The 17711-nt window shown below is 41.5% G+C and overlaps 1 protein-coding gene across 1 annotated transcript in view; it reads right to left on the reverse strand.

Annotated features, from left to right (window-relative positions):
- arhgef10lb (Rho guanine nucleotide exchange factor (GEF) 10-like b) overlaps positions 1–17711 on the reverse strand; it is a 281719-nt gene that overhangs the window by 117468 nt on the left and 146540 nt on the right. The window contains exons 11-15 of the mRNA XM_039755432.1: positions 14556–14628; positions 14148–14327; positions 11597–11713; positions 11419–11511; positions 10367–10537 (exon numbers count right to left, since the gene is read on the reverse strand). Coding sequence (XP_039611366.1) covers positions 10367–10537; positions 11419–11511; positions 11597–11713; positions 14148–14327; positions 14556–14628 — 634 coding nt within the window. The remainder of the gene's footprint in view (positions 1–10366; positions 10538–11418; positions 11512–11596; positions 11714–14147; positions 14328–14555; positions 14629–17711) is intronic.

Below are 17711 nucleotides of genomic sequence, written 5' to 3' on the forward strand. Positions count from 1 at the left end.
GATTGACATTGTCATGAGTGTTGCTGTCATATATATGCCTGCCTAAATAAGTCACCCTCGCTTTGCTCTTACTTTATTTACCGCTCATTTAATCATGGCTATTGGCGGAAAAATTATAAAATGGAAGGAGGATGGCTTTACCAAAACAATTATTGATGGCGAATCGATTATTCATAAAGCTTGAATTGGTGATGTTTTTCTGTGTTAACCTCATATTTTTCAGACTTCTTCTCAAACTAAGGTGGTGCGAGGGTAAAATGAATCGGGATGCGCTGATCAATGTAATCAGTGTACAGTGCCAGGAAATCATGCATTTACAAAAGCTCCCTTTGCTTGTAATGCAAAGTGTGATTAAATGCATTATTTTTAACGCGTTATGGAGCACATGCATCGAAGCTTCTCAGCTGTGCTTGTGCTAAGAAAAGGAAAGATTTTAAAAATAACGTAACACGATTGTCAATGTAACCTTTTGTAAGTAGTGCCTGGAGGATTCAGTGTGGAGAAACTCTATAGAGACAGCGTGTATATTAACTTGTGGATTTTTCTGTGAGTATTTGGTGGCAGTCTGACAAAGTTGCTTCGGAAGACGGCATTAGCCGCGGAGCTCAGCTCAGACCGAAATGAGATGAATGGGAGGGGAGATGATGACGTGACTCCCCCACCCGCCTTAACTGTCAATCCCCCACAAACACAGTCTCTCGGAATTTGCATAAGCACACCCCTTCACCTACAATTTTAACTTAGTTATAAAGTGATCAAAACTCTCGTTTATATCCTGCGTCCTCTCATTAAACTTGTATCCCGCATTACCTGTGGGCATGTGAAACGCCAGCGTAGCCTGTCTATGAACTTAATTTAAAGTGTAGGTTTACACCTTGCTTTCTTTCCGAGGCAGCAACACTCATGAATATGGTAGTATATGTCACTCGCTCGCTTCTTATTGTTTTTCGCTGCGTTCTCAATTATATAATGCATGTTTTCTTAAGCGCTTTTTGCAGGTCTTCCTGGTTTTCTACGCACTGCGCTGACAATCAGTTCACGTGATTACGGGGAGGCGTGATGATGTCACACTAAACTCCGCCCTTCCAGCTCAACTCCATTACAGTTAATGGAGAAAAATACCTTCCAGTTATGACCATTAGGCGTAGAATTTCGAAATGAAACCTGCCCAACTTTTGTAAGTAAGCTGTAAGGAATGAGCCTGCCAAATTTCAGCCTTCTACCTACACAGGAAGTTGGAGAATTAGTGATGAGTGAGTGAGTGAGTGAGTGAGTGCTTTGCGTTTTATTAGTATAGATATATATATATATACTGTATATACTAGCTGTGTAAGCCAGTACTGTAAAAAGCCCGGGATCCTAGAACCATGGATTCTGGCACTTCAATCAATCAAACAATCGTATTGGTTGCGTGTTAGCGGCTAAGCGAGGTTCTCTTTCCTCAAATGTTTCGTTTTGCCGATGTTCTCACCTCCATTGTCTATGTGTGGCTAACCGAGTTCCCCTCTGAGGTTTCGTTTTGCCGATGTGCTCACCTCGCTTGTGTATTAGCGGCTAAGTGAGTTTCTCTTTTGTGACAGAGTCGCTTTCTTTGACCTTCATGCTGTAGCCTTGCACTTCAGGGTCGGACAGACAGACAGACAGACACACACACACACACACTCTTCCACGTGTTGACGTATATATATATATATATATATATATATATATATATATATATATATATATAAAATAAAAATATATATAATGGAACCTCGAGATACGATCACCTCTGTATATGAGAAATTCAAGATAAGAGGAAAGTATGAGCGAAAAATTTGGATCTAAATACGAGCATTGGCTCGCGAAAGCCACGAGCCAGGCTGTGGGTATGCGTGAGGCGTTTCCCGATCCGCCTCAACTCGGGGATTCACCCAAGCTGACGCTGCCAGCCTGTCAGCTCACTCAGTGTTCCTTGTTCTCCCATAGCGTGAGGATCTACGCGTTTGTGCGCTTTTGATTTCATTGTTTCGCTGTAGCAGTTCGCCATATAAGCGTATCCAAAAATATCGCGAACATGCAGACGTAGAATAGGAGACAATTGCCCTCAAGAGGGGAGAGAGAGAGAGAGAGAAAGGCGTGCGCGCGAGCGAGCGAGAGAGATAAGGAGAGAGAGAGAGAGAGAGAGGCGCGCGGGAGCGAGAGAGATAAGGAGAGAAAGAGAGAGAGACGCGTGCGCGAGCGAGAGAGATAAGGAGAGACAGACGCGCATGAGAGAGAAGAACCATCAGCTCAGTTATGATCACATGACGCTCAGCAGACTCGTTAATTAAACTCGTATCTCAAGGTTCCACTGTATGTATGTGTATATACACACACACACAGTATAAAATTATAATATATATTGTGATGGACAGCCAGGTCCTATGCCCGGCTGGGACGCCCCTGCTGCATATGTTCCGGGGGAGCCACCATGGACAGCTCAATACCTCCCCCGGGACGCTTGGTGGCAGCCTCCCCGGCCGTTATTCGTTTCCCCATCTCCCACGTGGCTCTATGGGACATGGAGTCCTCCACAGCCTGGTTGGGTGATGGGGTGGCCGCTAAGGGGTGCTGCCGAGAGCCAACAACCCGGTTGGACAAGTTATCAGCCCCACCCAGAGGTGCAATCAGGGCCAGCTGGTCAAGCACCTGGAACACTTACGGGTGGGCTATAAAACGGGTCAGCCTCCCTTCATTCAAGGCCAGAATCGGGAGGAAGAGGATGAGGTTGCCTGGGAGGAGTGGTGGTGCCAGGAAGGGTTGTTTGAGCTGTGTTTTGTGCTTTTGAGACTGTGTTGTGGCTGGGGGGGGAGTACGGGGAAGACGTGCCTCCAGCTGAAGAAAACTAATAAAAGCCTGTTTGTTTGACACGTGCCTCTGCGTAAGTCTGTGCCGGGTCGGGTGCTATATAGCCTTTTACAATATATATATATATATATATATATATATATATATATATATATATATATATATATGCTAAGATATGGACACCCCTTTACCTTAATCAGCATGTTTGTTGTTTAGGTTGTGGTAGGAAGCCTGAGTATTTAGGGAAAAAAAACCCATTCAAAAAAGTTTTACAATATTCCAGAACCATGTGTCACATATAGTGGTGATGTGTTGCATGTTGATTAGCACATGCAAATAACAATTTCACTCTTGGTACAAGCAACCATAACGACCATATGAACCTACTGTATTATTGAGTCAGCCCTGTGTGTATAATGTAATGCTGTGTTTACATTTACATTCCTCTCCAACTATTCTCTGCCTTTTTTGTCAGCTTTCAGTGTAAGGTAGGAACCACTACTGGATACTATCTAATTACAGAGCACACAGGGCAATTCTGGAGTTGTAACCTACTAAAATCTGCCAAACTTAGAAGGCAGGCGTAAATCCTGAGTAAATAAAGTCACACAAACTAGAGAAGAGCCTGCAAACAATATACTATAAAATATTCTGACTGGGGATTGAACCCCGTTGTGCGTCACATTAGTGATGTCAGATACAGTTGAGGTTAAACGTTTCATCCACCTAAGCTAAAGACTTTCAAACTCCATGTTTCACAGCTCCACACAATTCCTGGGTTAAGTCAAACATTTGTGATAACCTTCCACAAGTTTCTCACAGTACATGGCTGGAATTGGTGACCATTCCTGCTGAGAGAAGTGCTTTTAAGCCAGTTAGGTTAGTGTACCTCCTTGATAGGCCACGTTTTTTCTGTTCATTCCACAAATTTTCTATTGGATTTGGGTCAGTGCTTCGTGATGGCCTCTCCAATACATTCATCTTTTTGTCTTCAAGCCATTTTGTTACAGCTTTGAAGGTATTCTTAACTTCACTGTCCTGGCGGAAGATACATTTTCAACAAAGTTTTAACTTTCTGGTCGATGTCTTGAGGTGCTGCTTCTCGATACTTTCTACATCATTCTCCTTCCTCATTATGCCATTTATTTTCTGAAGTGCCCCAAAAAAGCACCAAAGTTAAATCATGAAGCCAGTTCAGGAAGCGAAGAATTCCTTTATTGGCACATATATGGAGTTACTCAGTACATGTAAAGAGATTACTGACTTACAGATGGGGCTAACACTTCTTAAATACACTCTTCAATTGCAGAAGTGCGCAATTTGTTTCATTTCTCATGTCCTTGCTAGTTACTGATACAGGACCCCTGGAGTCATGTTTCTTCTACACTCGATTATACTGGTTCTTTTATCCATACTTGTTCTTGTGCTAAAGTAGCAGCAGGAATAGGTCACAAATCAAGACGCTTTAATTAAAATGCTTTATAACAGTGCTAAAGGCAAAAGCTAACAGCTAACAAGGACAAAACTTATTCAAAATAATATATAATCAAAGAGTGAAAGTCATATTTAGCAGTACAAATCAACTCCCACAGCACCAACACAATATGATGCTGCCACTCCCATGCTTCACCGTTGAGACAGTGCTCTTTGGTTGAAAAGCCTCACTCCTCATCCTCAAAACACAGATGAGCATTATGGCCAAAGAGTTCAATTTTTGTTTCATCTGACCACAGAACACTTCACCAAACAGCCAAGTCTTTGTCCTGGCGATCATCTTCACACACTTATATGTCAGTTATGGAGTAAGGGCTTCTTCCATGCATGAAAGCTGTTTAAGGCCATAGTCCTGAAGGACTCTCTTAATGAAGAATGCTTATATTGTGGTACTTTATGCCACCAATTGTTTCACCAGTTCTTTTGTTATCCTCTCTGGTCCAGTTGAACCTTTTGTAGAAATGTTTGTTCATTCCTGGCAGTTAATTTGTGCCTCCTTCCTGAACAATGCAGTGTCTGTGAGGTCCCTAGACATTTGTATTTGCACAGAAGCTTGTGGTATCTCCAGTTGTTTGGAAATTGCTCCTGAGGATGAATCAGACTAGTGGAGGTCCACGTTTTTTTTGTCTTGCCTAAATTGCTTGGACTTTCCCAAATGCAACAAAGCCCTGGCCTAAAAATAGGCCCTTCAATAGAAACACAGTTGCACTTCTTCACCGATGTGCATGTGCATTAATAAATTCTCTGTGCTTTATGAACTTATTTTTAAATATTATTGATTAGATCCTGCCATGTTTTGAAAAAAGTCTGTACAGATCCTCTAACGGAGTATTTGATTTTTTCCAATTTTAAATAATATAACACATCAGTTTCCCACTGATTTAAAAGAGGAGAGTTTGGGTTCTTCCAGTTTATCAGAATAAGTCTGTGTGCCAACAGTGTAGTGAGTGCAATCACAATTTGTTTGTCTTTCTCCACTTTAAACTCATCTGGAAGAACCCCAAACACAGCTGTTAATGGGTTAGGAGGGATTGTGAGTCCAAGGCTGTCTGAGAGGTAATTAAAAATTTTTGTCCAGAATAATGTTAATTTGGTGCAGGCCCAGAACATGTGACCCACTGAGGCTGGGGCTTGGTTGCAATGTTCGCAGGTTGGATCATGCCCTGGGAACATTTTGGAGAGTTTTAGTCGAGACAGATGTGCTCGATATATAATTTTGAGTTGTATAATTGTATGCTTTGCGCATATGGAGCTCGAGTGAATTCTCTGCATTGCTACTTTCCACTCCTTTTCTGATATATTAATTGAGAGATCTTTTTCCCATTGTCCTCTTGGATCTTTGAAAGGGAGGGATTGTAAAATGATTTTATATATTGTAGAGATGGAGTCTAAGTCCTTGAGATTGAGCAATATTTTTTCCAGCATGGATGAGGGTGCAAGATGAGGAAAATCTGGAAGGTTCTGTTTAACAAAGTTCCTGATTTGAAGATAGTGAAAGAAATGTGCAGCTGGAATGTTAAATTTGGAATGTAATTGTTCATAGGATGCAAAGACGTTGTCTATATAAAGATCTCTAAGCAAGTTAATTCCAAATTTTTTCCAGATATTAAAAACTGCATATGTTTGTGAAGGTTGAAAGAGGTGGTTCCACAGATACTGTAGATACTCCTCATTAACTCAATGAAGACAACTGGCTAATCAGAGGCTTCTAAAAATCATCACATTAATGTCTGTAATCTTCTAGGCTATGTAAACGGACATTCAACTTGGTGTATTTTACACTTCTGACCTAATGAAAATCGGATATGATAAATAAAGACGGACATAAATCAGTCTCAGCTTTAATTTTGACAATACCACCAGTTTCAGTACAACTCATGGAGAACAGGTCCTTATTCCACCCTTTACTGCACTGTTTTCTGCTACAATCACCTCTGTCGTCCATTCAGCACATCAGGATGTTCTCATTCATTCAGCGATTTGTGAGGTAAGAGTGCCCTCTACCGGATAAAACACACTTCCTTGCTTAAGAACGGCAGAATTCTCTACCACTATACATTTCTATTGACCCCTTGACAGACATAGTGCAAGCAGATCTAGAAACAGCTGGAGATGTTCTTTAATATTGTGAATAATAAAATCGGGAAAGAAGTGCTTTAGCTCATTTGTCTGTAAGCAACAAATTAACAAAAGCAGAAAATAGGCAGCACTTAAGAGTTTCAACACTCTTTATTATTTTGGTATTTGGTACACTGTACTATCGAAGCAACCAAATCAAAGTGTTTATCTGTTTGACGTTTTCTCACATCAAATGATCAGAAGCGGCTGAAGGAGAAAAAAAAAAAAATCAAGGAAAAGTATGCTGGGCATTAAAAGACAAAAGCCATGGAGTCAAGGAAAAGATAACCGAGGAGTTAAGTAGGGTAAAAAAAAACAATCAGGGAGAAAAAAGTGAATGATGGAAAAAAGGACGAGGGGTAAATGAATGGAATGACTTAGTCACAATGGACAATGATTTGTGGGATCAAGAGAGAGGAGGAAAGGATGGGCAAGGACAAGAGTTGTAGATGGAATGCAGAATGCATGATTTCAGGGGAGAACTTAGACAAGAAAAAAGGAAAAAGGGCAATACTAAAGGAGGAGCACAGGGAAAACTGGGGTCATGTGTCATGAAAATGTGAGTGCAGACAAATATAAAGGGAAAGGAAGGATGAAGCAAAGCCAAATCTGACATTATAAATAAAAAAAAAAGAATGCATAAAGCAAATTGTGAAATTCATAGTGAGAGGTAAAAGGAAATTAGGTGTAAGTAAACAGACAAAGAAGAGAAGTAAGTAAGCAATGTAAGAGCCATTTGCTAGTGATTTAAGTTATATTAAACACTTGCCTATATATTAGTGCATAGTTTACGGGAGGTTCTCATAACCCCCACAGGCTGAATTGAATTGGTATGTTCTAACTATTTCTAGCCTCTCTGATCATAGATTAGCCTCAGTAAGTGACCTACCTGTGAGGCATGGAGGGCACACGGTTTTAAACTATGCCTTAATATGCCTAAATAGTATGAAATACAACGTGCTCCACTGAACGTGCAGTGCAGTACATTTAGAGCGAACTGAAGGCAAAGTAAAGCATCTTTAAGTGTAGAAACAATTAAAGTTTGATAAGAAAAGCTAAGTTCAGAGAAGACATTTTTTCCAGTTTTCTGCCTTTTATTCGTGTAACAACCTTTCTTTATTCTTGTATGAACTATTTGCTTTGAATTTTCACTACATCTTTTAAAATGAACTTTTAGACTGAGAGATTTCTTTCAGCATGCGTCTGACCCATGCCTGATCCTGCCTTACTCACCAGCAGCTACAAGCATTGTAATTTTAAAAGGAATGGACGAAAAGTAAAGATGAAAGGACAAGTGGAATAAATAAAGTAAAGGGAAACTAGAAAAAGAAACAGGGAAAAACTGTATTGAGAAATAAAAGGAAGAGATGGATTAGGGACAGAGTTGTAAATGGAACACAGGGTCAGGAGAAAGACGCATGGGAAGAACGGAGAGAAGAGAAAGAAACATAGGCAATACTAGAAAAGGAGTAAAGGGACAAATCGGTGTTATATGTAATGAGGCAACGTTCATAGTGAGTGCAGACAAATATTGGGTGAGAGGAGAGATGAAGCATAACAAAATCTGGCATTAGAAATGAAAAATATGAGCTAATGATTGTGGAATCAATATTGAGAGGTAAAGGGAAATGAGGTGTAAAGCAGCAGACAGAATGAGAAGTGAATGTCAACCTAATAGTAGAAGGCACAGAGGAAAAAGAAAAAGTAAAGGACAAGTGGAATCAATAGAATAAATGGAAAACAAGGGAAAAGCTGGACTGAGGAATAAAGGAAAAGAAGGGCAAGGGTTGGAGTGGTAGATCAAATGCAAAACTAGAGGACAGGAACAAGTGTGCGACTTCAACTGAAGTCCTTAGAGATTAAAAAAGGAAAAGTTACCGTGCCTTTAGAAAGCATTCAGACCCCTTTTGTCCACATTTTGTTATGTCTACAGCCTTATGTTAAAATCATTTTTAAATTCATTTTTTAAAACAACACTCAGTACCACAGAATGACAAAGCAAAAAAAGAATTTTCGGATATTTTGCAAATGTATTAAATTAAACTCCATTCATTGGATGCGATCAGGAAAAGCATACACCTGTGTATAGAAGCTCCTACAGGAGAACAAAAACCAAGCCGTGGGATTGAAGGAACTGCCTGCTGTGCTTCGAGGGAGGACAGTGTCGAGGCACAGATCTGGGGAAGGCTAGAAAAACATTTCTGCACCACCAAAAGTTCTCAAGAGCACAGTGGCCTCCATAATACTTAAAAGGAAGAACTTTGGCACAGCCACAACTCGTCCTGGAGCTGGCTGGCCAAACTGAGCAATCAAGGTGAACCAAGAGGTGACCAAGAACCCAGTGGTGCATCTGTCTGAGCTTCGAGGAATCTGTGTGGAGATGGGAGAAACTTTCAGAAGGAAACCACCCCTGCAACACTCCACTAATGGGGGTTTATAGCAGAGTGGCCACACAGCACATGATAGCCCCATTTGGAGCTTGCAAATAGGCAACAAAACAACTCTCTTCTGATGAGACGAAACCGGGCAGAACTCATCACCTGCACAATACCACTCCAATGGGGAAACCTGGCATGTGATATCCCGTGTAGTGGGAAGTGGCCCCAGCCTACACTCTGGACAGCTGATAGTTTATGAACCGAACAGGATCAGTGGAGAGATGAGAGACAGCCAAAAATTGAAGGGTGAATTTACAAAAGTGCTGTACGACGAAAAAATGCAGTAGTGTCAGGTGGGCTTTGAGAAAAAATATTTGTGTATTTACAAAAACAGTGCATTCTACAAAAACTACACACACACTCCAATAATGAAGGTTGTCTTCTTTTATCTGTGGCTCAAGAAGCTCCTCCAACAGGAAAGAAAAAAAATGCACAAGAACAAAAACAAGCGTGTGTGTATATACAAAAACAATCGCACCAAACCCAAAATCAAAATGATCCCAGCACCAAATAAGTATACATACCTCCACCAAAATGATCACTAGGAGATATATAACTCTATATACAAATGAATATTTACAAAGCTGTCAAAATCACAACTGCTACTCCAATAGCTCAGCAGTGTTTACTCCTACCTCACCTTTAGGTCCACTGACGACCCCTGTAGGCCGGTAACTCCTTAAATATAACTGGCAAGATTGTCCAGCCAATCTGCCACCCCGCCTACCTCACGCATCTATCCAGCGTGTTCACGCCACACCCCGAGCATCTATGTCTTTAAAATTGAACCCCTGTGGGTCGCCCGCATAAGCCGAAAAAACGGACAGCAGATTACTACATGGCGGTGGCAGCATCATGCTGTTGGGCCATTTATTAGCCAGTTAGGGTTGAGACAGTGCAACGGACAGAAATATCCTTAATGAAAACCTGCTCGGGGATGAAGGCTCACCTTCTAACAGGACAATGACTCTCAGCACAAAGCAAAGACAACACAGGAGTGACTTAAGGACAACTTTGTTAATGTTCTTGAGTGAGGACCCAGACATGAACCCAATCAGACATCTCTAGGGAGACCTGAAACTAGCCGTCCACCAACAGTCCCCCATCTAGCCTGACAGACCCTGAGAGGATCTACAGAGACGAATGGCAGAAAATCCCAAAATCCAGGTGTGTGAAGCTTGTCACGTCTGACCCAAGAATACTGGAATCAATGTCTGAGGTGCTACAACGAAGTATTGAAGAAAACGTCGGAATATTTGTGTCAATATGATAAGGCAGTTTTTTTTGTTTTTTTTTTGCAGAAATTTCTAAATTCCTGTTTTCACATTGTCACTCTGGGGTACTGAGTGTTGCTTGATGAGGAAAAATGAACTTAAATGATTTTAGCACAATTCTGCAATTTAATAAAATGAAAAAAAAAAAAAACTTTCTGAAGGCAAGATTAGGAGTGGACTAAAAGAAGGAATGAAGAGAAGGACAGGCTTTACCTTACTGACGGTGCGGTCCCCACCACTTTTGGCCAGGAGCTGCAGTTCAGCAATCTGGTCTGCCACACGTTTCTGCTCATTCAGCTTCTCAGCCAGACTCTCAAGCTCTGTGAGAGCAAGCTGCAGAGGTAGTCTGTCCAGATGTCCCCTTGGTGTGTTCTTCAGCATGTCCTGGGGGGAACAGAAGACATATTAACAATGAAACTGGCATTATACTTGGAAGCTGTACAGCCAAACCAGGGGCTGCATAAAGCCAAACAGAAAATGAGTGAGGTACAGCGGAGAGGAACTCAGAAAAGTGCATCTGGGTAACAGGAGAGAAAACGCTGATATCATGAGAGGTGACATTCTCACAGAATGGGAGGGTGGACCAAGGTCAAGCTTCATGACTCATATCATTCTTCTCCTTTCTGCTAAAGACGGCATTTGCCACAAGAGCTATAAATTTGACTAACATCTATTAAGCTGATGATAGATACGGGTTTAATTGTCCCAAAAAGGAAAATGAGCAAAACGATCTTCATCTAATTCTTATCTACTGAAGTGACCTTGACCAGGAAAATGACTACAGGTAAAGAATATTTCCATGACCACCTAGTTTACTATCAGTGGATTGTCAACTTTTAACCATGTTCCCTTTTTCATTTTCTACCGCTTGATGTAGCCAAGACAGAAGTGTGTGGCATCGTCAAATGAAGGGACTCTGCATGGAGCGAAAAACACAGAGGCCTGTGTCACCATTAAAGTCATGTCACACACTGCATGACATTTTCAGCCATGAGCTGTATAATCTTAGCAAGTTGGAGGCCAGGTGAGTGTAAATGATGCTGAAACACCCAAAACACCCGATAATTCCAGATAACATTGCTGATGATCAGTGCATCAGAAGAAGTACTGTGTTAAGTAACTGTTCTAAGAATCAGAATTATACCAAATTAGCATCTACTGGAATTCTCAACTCCAGTTTAAAACTTTTCAATCCCATGATACTGTGTCAGACACAGCCAAAGAACTGGGGAGATGGCACACTAAGTGAGTTCTCCTTTTCTTACCTGCAGCAGAAGAATGAACTGAGGAAACCTCTGGATGGGCTTCACCATCAGGCCATACAGTGTGATGCGGTCGGTACTGGCTGCCTGTTTCTTCTGTGGGGCATAGAAGATAAGAAGCAGTTAAGTTAAAGGGGTGTTGAGCTTCCTTTATTGTTCTCACCCCTTCAAATCTGTGTACCTTAAGGAACTCCAGGAATGCTGGCTTAGTCATGCAGGCTTTCTTTATAACAGCCATGGCATTAGTGAAATTGTTGACATAGTCGCTGTATACATCAAGGACCATGGACTTGGAGAACTGTGGATAAGGAAGACAACAAAAAACACATTGGGTAAATCACATAGCTGTTTAAGAGCAGCACCTTCGCCAAGTCAACTGAGATTAGGAGAAACAGGAATAGTACATGAGCTACTTTGATGTTACAAGATCTTCAAGCACAGAGTTCAAAAGCAGTTGAGGAAACCAGATTAGGAACACGGAAAGCACCAATGGAGTGCGACTGAGCTAATAAGCTAATGGGCATGCCACTGGATTCTGATCCCACTGTCCATTTAACCAAAGAGTCTACCCTGAAGCAAGCTGGCTGACAAACTTTCATTTGATATGGAAGTCTTCAGGGGTCCCGGGCAATAGACTATGCAACGACATAGACCATATCCAGTAGGATAAAATCCCAGCTCAGCCATATCTTTCTATTATAAAAGGAAATGTTGTGACCAGACATTCTCGGAGATAATTTCAAGTCCCGCGGGAGATCATTTCAAGTCCAGTGAGACAAGACTTTTTGCAAAGAGATTTTGAAAGGTCCTGCCCTCCTCTCAAACATTTACAACCACGCACACGGTACAATCACTTCTCATTCGTGTGAATGCTATTGTCAGACACAATTCATGTGCTCTCAGCTCTTACAACAATGAGAGTAAAGATCGCGTTAGCACTAACAAATGGAAATTATTACTTGGGATCTCGCGAAAAGAGGACATAGGTCATATGACAGAAGTATGTAGGTATTGTTTGACTTTAAACTTTAAGTCAGAGACTTGTAGATCGCCAAATTTGTGTTGCCATCAGGGAAAAGTAGTGTTTCTTCTCAATGAAGAGGCCTATCCGCGAGAATTAAAAGATTTGTTGTTTGGTGAAAGTGAAATCCACATACGCGAGCAGCAGAGACGTGAAGTGGCTGCCGAAGCCCCCTAGTAATCAAAATGTTCTTCTACCGTGTTTCCTCGAAAATATGACCGGGTCTTATATTAATTTTTGCTTCAAAAGATGCACTAGGGCTTAATTTCAGGGGATATCTTATATTTATTCATGTGCAACAATATACATTTATCCAAACACAGTCACGTCATCTTCTGGAATATCGTGATAACTCTCCACATTCAAACCCAGAATTCCAGCTTGAATTTCTTGCTACTCCAGCTGCTTTTAGGATCCTCCAGGATCGATGTGCGTGCTTCAATGTCTGATGAATGGCTTGATGTGGTCAAGCAAAATGCCAGCATATGAATGTATTCATGTTGCTTTTATATTCAAGTGTCACATATTCCCCAAAGTAATGACAAGATATATTTTAAAAGTCTCACATGCCATCTTCTGTGCCGTCTTTTTTTTTTTTCCTCCTTCACAATACCATCAGAATGTACGGCGGCGTATTTGTGCCACAGAGAAAAAAAAAATAAATTAGGCCATAATGACAATGTCCGTTTTGTGATTAAAGTGGAAATTTTGGCTTTAAACTCAAAATGTCCACTTTAATCTCGTAGTTTACTTTATCATTAAAGTAGACCATCATGAATGTCATCTAAAAACCGACACAGTTGTTAATCAATTAGGCACTTCTGGGGCTTCCTCCTGACCTGACAGCAGTGGCAAGCAGCAATAGATCGCCGCACAGAACACATTAAATTTATAATATTCCAGTTCTCTGCACATTTAGAATTCTTAGATTTATACCTGATATCATTTTCATGATCAAATGCATTAAAAATATGTATGTTACATTTTACAGATAAATCAACTTTGTTTAAATAATGAATACTGGTAATAGTTACACATAGGGGTGGCACGCTGGCAGAGCGGTAGTGCTGCTGTCTCACAGGGAGTCACATCGCTGGTGTTCCCTGCCTGGAGTTTGCATGTTTTCCTGGTGGGCTTCCACACTGTGCTCAGTTTTCCATCCCATCACATGAAGGTTTGGGGATTTTGGTGAAGCTACAATGACGCCAGTGTATGTGAGTGCTTGTGTTCACCTTGCGATGAGCTGATACCCCATCCAGGGATTTTGTTTCTGTCTCACACCCGATGCTTGCTGGAATGGGTGCATCCCCGAATTGATGGATGTAATCATTAAACATCCTTTTCAGAGATATTGTGGCAAGGTGTCCTCGGAATTCAATGGATGTTTCAGGCACATGCGTCACACCGCGTGAAGTATAAACCTGGCCTTAGGTGCCTTACTTTTCAGCTGACGCTCTTGACTAGAGCTTATTTTTGGGGTAGGGCTTGAAAATCATGCTATGGCTCATTTTCAGAGTAGGTCTTATTTTCGGGGAAACACGGTAACACCCTTTAAAGAAGGAGGAGATGTGGGGCAGTGGCTAAAGGACACAAAATCAGGAGACTCACAGTTTTAGCCCCAGCACCATCACACATTTACCAAGTGAGTGTATTCTCTCCTCCTTACGCAACAGGACTCTCTAACTTGGCCCAAAGTCTCTTTATGACTCACCGAGGCCACAAACAGGTCCCCAATCTTCTCACTCACATCCCACTCGGCCACACGGGATGAAAGGGCAATCTGAAACATGGAATGGCACTGCAGGATCTCCTTCACGCGAAAAAACACCAGACGGACCTTCTTGGGCCCAAGGATTCGGGGCTCAGCTTCCATCAGAGGCTTCTGGTATTCCTGGAAAAGGACAGAAAAAAAAAAGAAAGTCACATAATCCTAACTAGACATGTACTGCCACTAGCATATGCTCACTCTCACTGGCCCACCACGGTCTTACAAGATAGGAAGAACATATTTTATTAATTTATTTAAAAAAAAAAAAACTGTTAAACTGGGAAAACTTGCATAGTCATTCTAATGCTGGATATTGTGGCTGCTCCAGATCAACAAGATGGGAAAACTTACCTGCAGGAGGCGCTTCAGGGATTCCAGATAACTGCACTCGCTTTGAACAATGGAGCCCAAAATATGGCGGCGATCACCTGCAGGAGGTAAAAGGAGGAAAAAGACAGCAGAAATTAAATTAACACCAGACGCTAAAACATGTTGCAAAGGTTTCCTTACAGATTCTGAAGGAATATACAAATTATTCAAATTGTGGGACATTTGCATTTATATTTATATTTAAATAATTTTTTCTAGACCAACATTTTGGTGCAGTGGTTGTTGCTGCTACGGCTGAAGTAGCTAGTAAAGCAATTCTTCTCCATGTTATACAGATTGGAGGCATTAATAAGAGTCAGCTAAGCATTTCTGGTCTTTGCTAGTAATACAATACAATACAATTTATTTTTGTATTGCCCAAAATTACACAAGAAGTGCTGCAATGGGCTTTAACAGGCCCTGCCTCTTGAAAGCCCCCCAAGCCTTGATTCTCTAAGAAGACAAGGGAAAAACTCCCAAAAAACCCTTGTAGGGAAAAAAAATGGAAGAAACCTTGGGAAAGGCAGTTCAAAGAAAGACCCCTTTCCAGGTAGGTTGGGTGGGCAATGGGCATCCAAAAAAGGGGGTCTGTAAAAGATAATACACAGAACAGAACACAGGTAATCCTCAATACAGTATAAAAATAAAAAATCTACAGATAAAATTTGAATAGATAACAGTATACTTAAAGATTCAAAAGTATTATGGGGCAGCACATATGCAAATTTATTAAGAAGGAGCTAGCAGTAGCCATCTCAACAAAGACGAGGCCAGCAGTGCACTCCTCTGGGCTATGGCGTAGACAGCACACAGTTAAGTAGCTCAACTGCTAGAGGTAGCTAAAGGTGCTTTTCCACTGCATAGTACGGCACAGCACGGTTCAGTACAGCTCACCTTGGTTCGGCTCAGTTTGGCTCGGTTTGCGTTTCGACTGCAGTTTAGTACCGCTTTAGAGTGGGCGGGATTATTCATGTGTCGGTAAGAGTTGCGCCACCTCTAGTGCCGTGACACCGTGGAACTTTTACAACAACACGCAGACAACGACAACACTTTAGCTCGACGACACGCAAGGGTAAGCATCTAAAAAAAAGCACATCACTAGCTAACTTTTATCACTGTTGCAAAGCATAAAATGAACTTAACTGCCAGTGTAACATTAAAATGCTGATTCTGTATATTACAGATCTTCCACATTTTGCAAAAAAGTCGCCGCAACAGACCATCTGTTTGGACATTTAATCGTGCTTCAGAGTGGTGGGATGTGATTGTTCCCGGTTTTACAAACACTCAGTGGCTGAAGAACTTTCGAATGTCTGAAGAAACATTCATCCACTTATGCAACAAACTGCGTCCAGCGATGGAGAGACGGGACACAAACTTCCGCGTGTGTGTACCTTAAAAGAAAAGAATAGCCAGTGACGCAGTAATGACGATTTTCTCCGGCCAATCAGTGACCAGCAGTTTACACGTCCACGTTTTGGTAACGGTTCGGCGCTTGGAACCTCGGCTGAGGTGGTACTAAAAAAAGGACCAGGTACTGGTCCCAGTGGAAAACCCCCCAAAACTGAGCTGAACTGAACCGTGTCGTGCCGTACTATGCAGTGGAAAAGCGCCATAAAGGTATGATGTTCATACAGTAGAAATAGTGCAGACAGCACCAGCAGGAGTCTGCTAAGCACTTCTCTTCTGTAAGTGCAGGGGGCAGCAGAGAGCTACACTGGTCAACACAACACAGCAGTGCACTTCTCCAGTTTAAACACCAGGGGGCAGCACTGCTCTCCACTACACAGAAGGAATGTAAAGTCAACTTCGGTAGTTTTTATACAAATGACATCGACAGTAACGGCTACCAGAACACGTCCACACATTACACAGCATTGGAAAAAACAATCATTTTACACCGCAGTTCTAACACTTAACAAAGCAACAACAACAACATTTATTTATATAGCACATTTTCATACAAACAGTAGCTCAAAGTGCTTTACATAATAAAAAGCAGTGTACTTCAGTACAAATTACAACACAAGATGATGTAGTTTTCTGAGTTACATGACAGGAAGCAGAAATGTGCTCATCAGAAGCAGAAGAGTGAGATGTGCGATTCTCTAGGTTAAACAGTAGACAGTACCTGTTGCACTTCACACAACAGGGGGCAGCAGTGTACATCACTACCTAATACAGCACAGCACAACAGTGTAGTTATGCAATTTATATGCAGTGGGCTGCAGTGCCCCACTCTGCTCAGGTAGAATGAGAAATACAATTCTATAGTTTTTACAAAAGAGATAAGGGCTAGCTGAGCACTTTTATGCTTTACAAAGCCAGAGGGGTGGGAGTGGGAATGGGAATTTTCACTGCAATTCTGCTATTTACAGAGCAGAGAACAGCTGTGTACTTCACTGCTAGTAACAAGTCAAGACAACAACACAATTGTGTGATTTAAATGGCAGGGTCCGCAGTGCACATCTTGACAGGACAAAAGTGACACACGAGACTCTCTTGGTCATGTAGACAGCAATATTAGGGGTCAGCTGAGCACTGATGCACTTTATATAACACTAGCAAAATACCCGCGCTTTGCAACGGAGAAGTAGTGTGTTAAAGAAGTTATGAAAAAGAAAAGGAAACATTTTAAAAAGAACGTGACATGATTGTCAATGTAATTGTTTTGTGAGTGTTATGAGTGTTGTTGTCATCAAGGATTTGATTATCATTATTTCTTTCAATCAGGTTTATATTTGGAGGATGTGTTGTGTTCAAGTTATATTCCGTGTTTGTCAACCGTTGTAAAGATAACTTTCCCAGTCCTGCAAAGTCAGTTCACATGAGCCGCTTGGAGTACATGCATCAAAGCTTCTCAGCTGTGCTTGTGCTATCTCATGCGATCTCGCGATGTTCACGGCTTTATTTAATGTTAGCTCAGACCCGGCACTTAAAAGTTTCTCTCGCACTTTTGCTGAGTTTGTGCCAAACAATATTCTATCTCTGACCATCTCATCTTCGCTTGCATAAGCACCATCCTTCACCGGCAATTTTAACTCCACTCAAAGTGATCAAAAGTCTCGTTTATACCCCACGTCCTCTCATTAAACTTGTATCTCGCGAATATCGTATTCGTCTTAGGCATGACAAACG

This window comes from Polypterus senegalus, chromosome 6 (genome assembly GCF_016835505.1).
Source record: "Polypterus senegalus isolate Bchr_013 chromosome 6, ASM1683550v1, whole genome shotgun sequence".
Classification (NCBI taxonomy): domain Eukaryota; kingdom Metazoa; phylum Chordata; class Cladistia; order Polypteriformes; family Polypteridae; genus Polypterus; species Polypterus senegalus.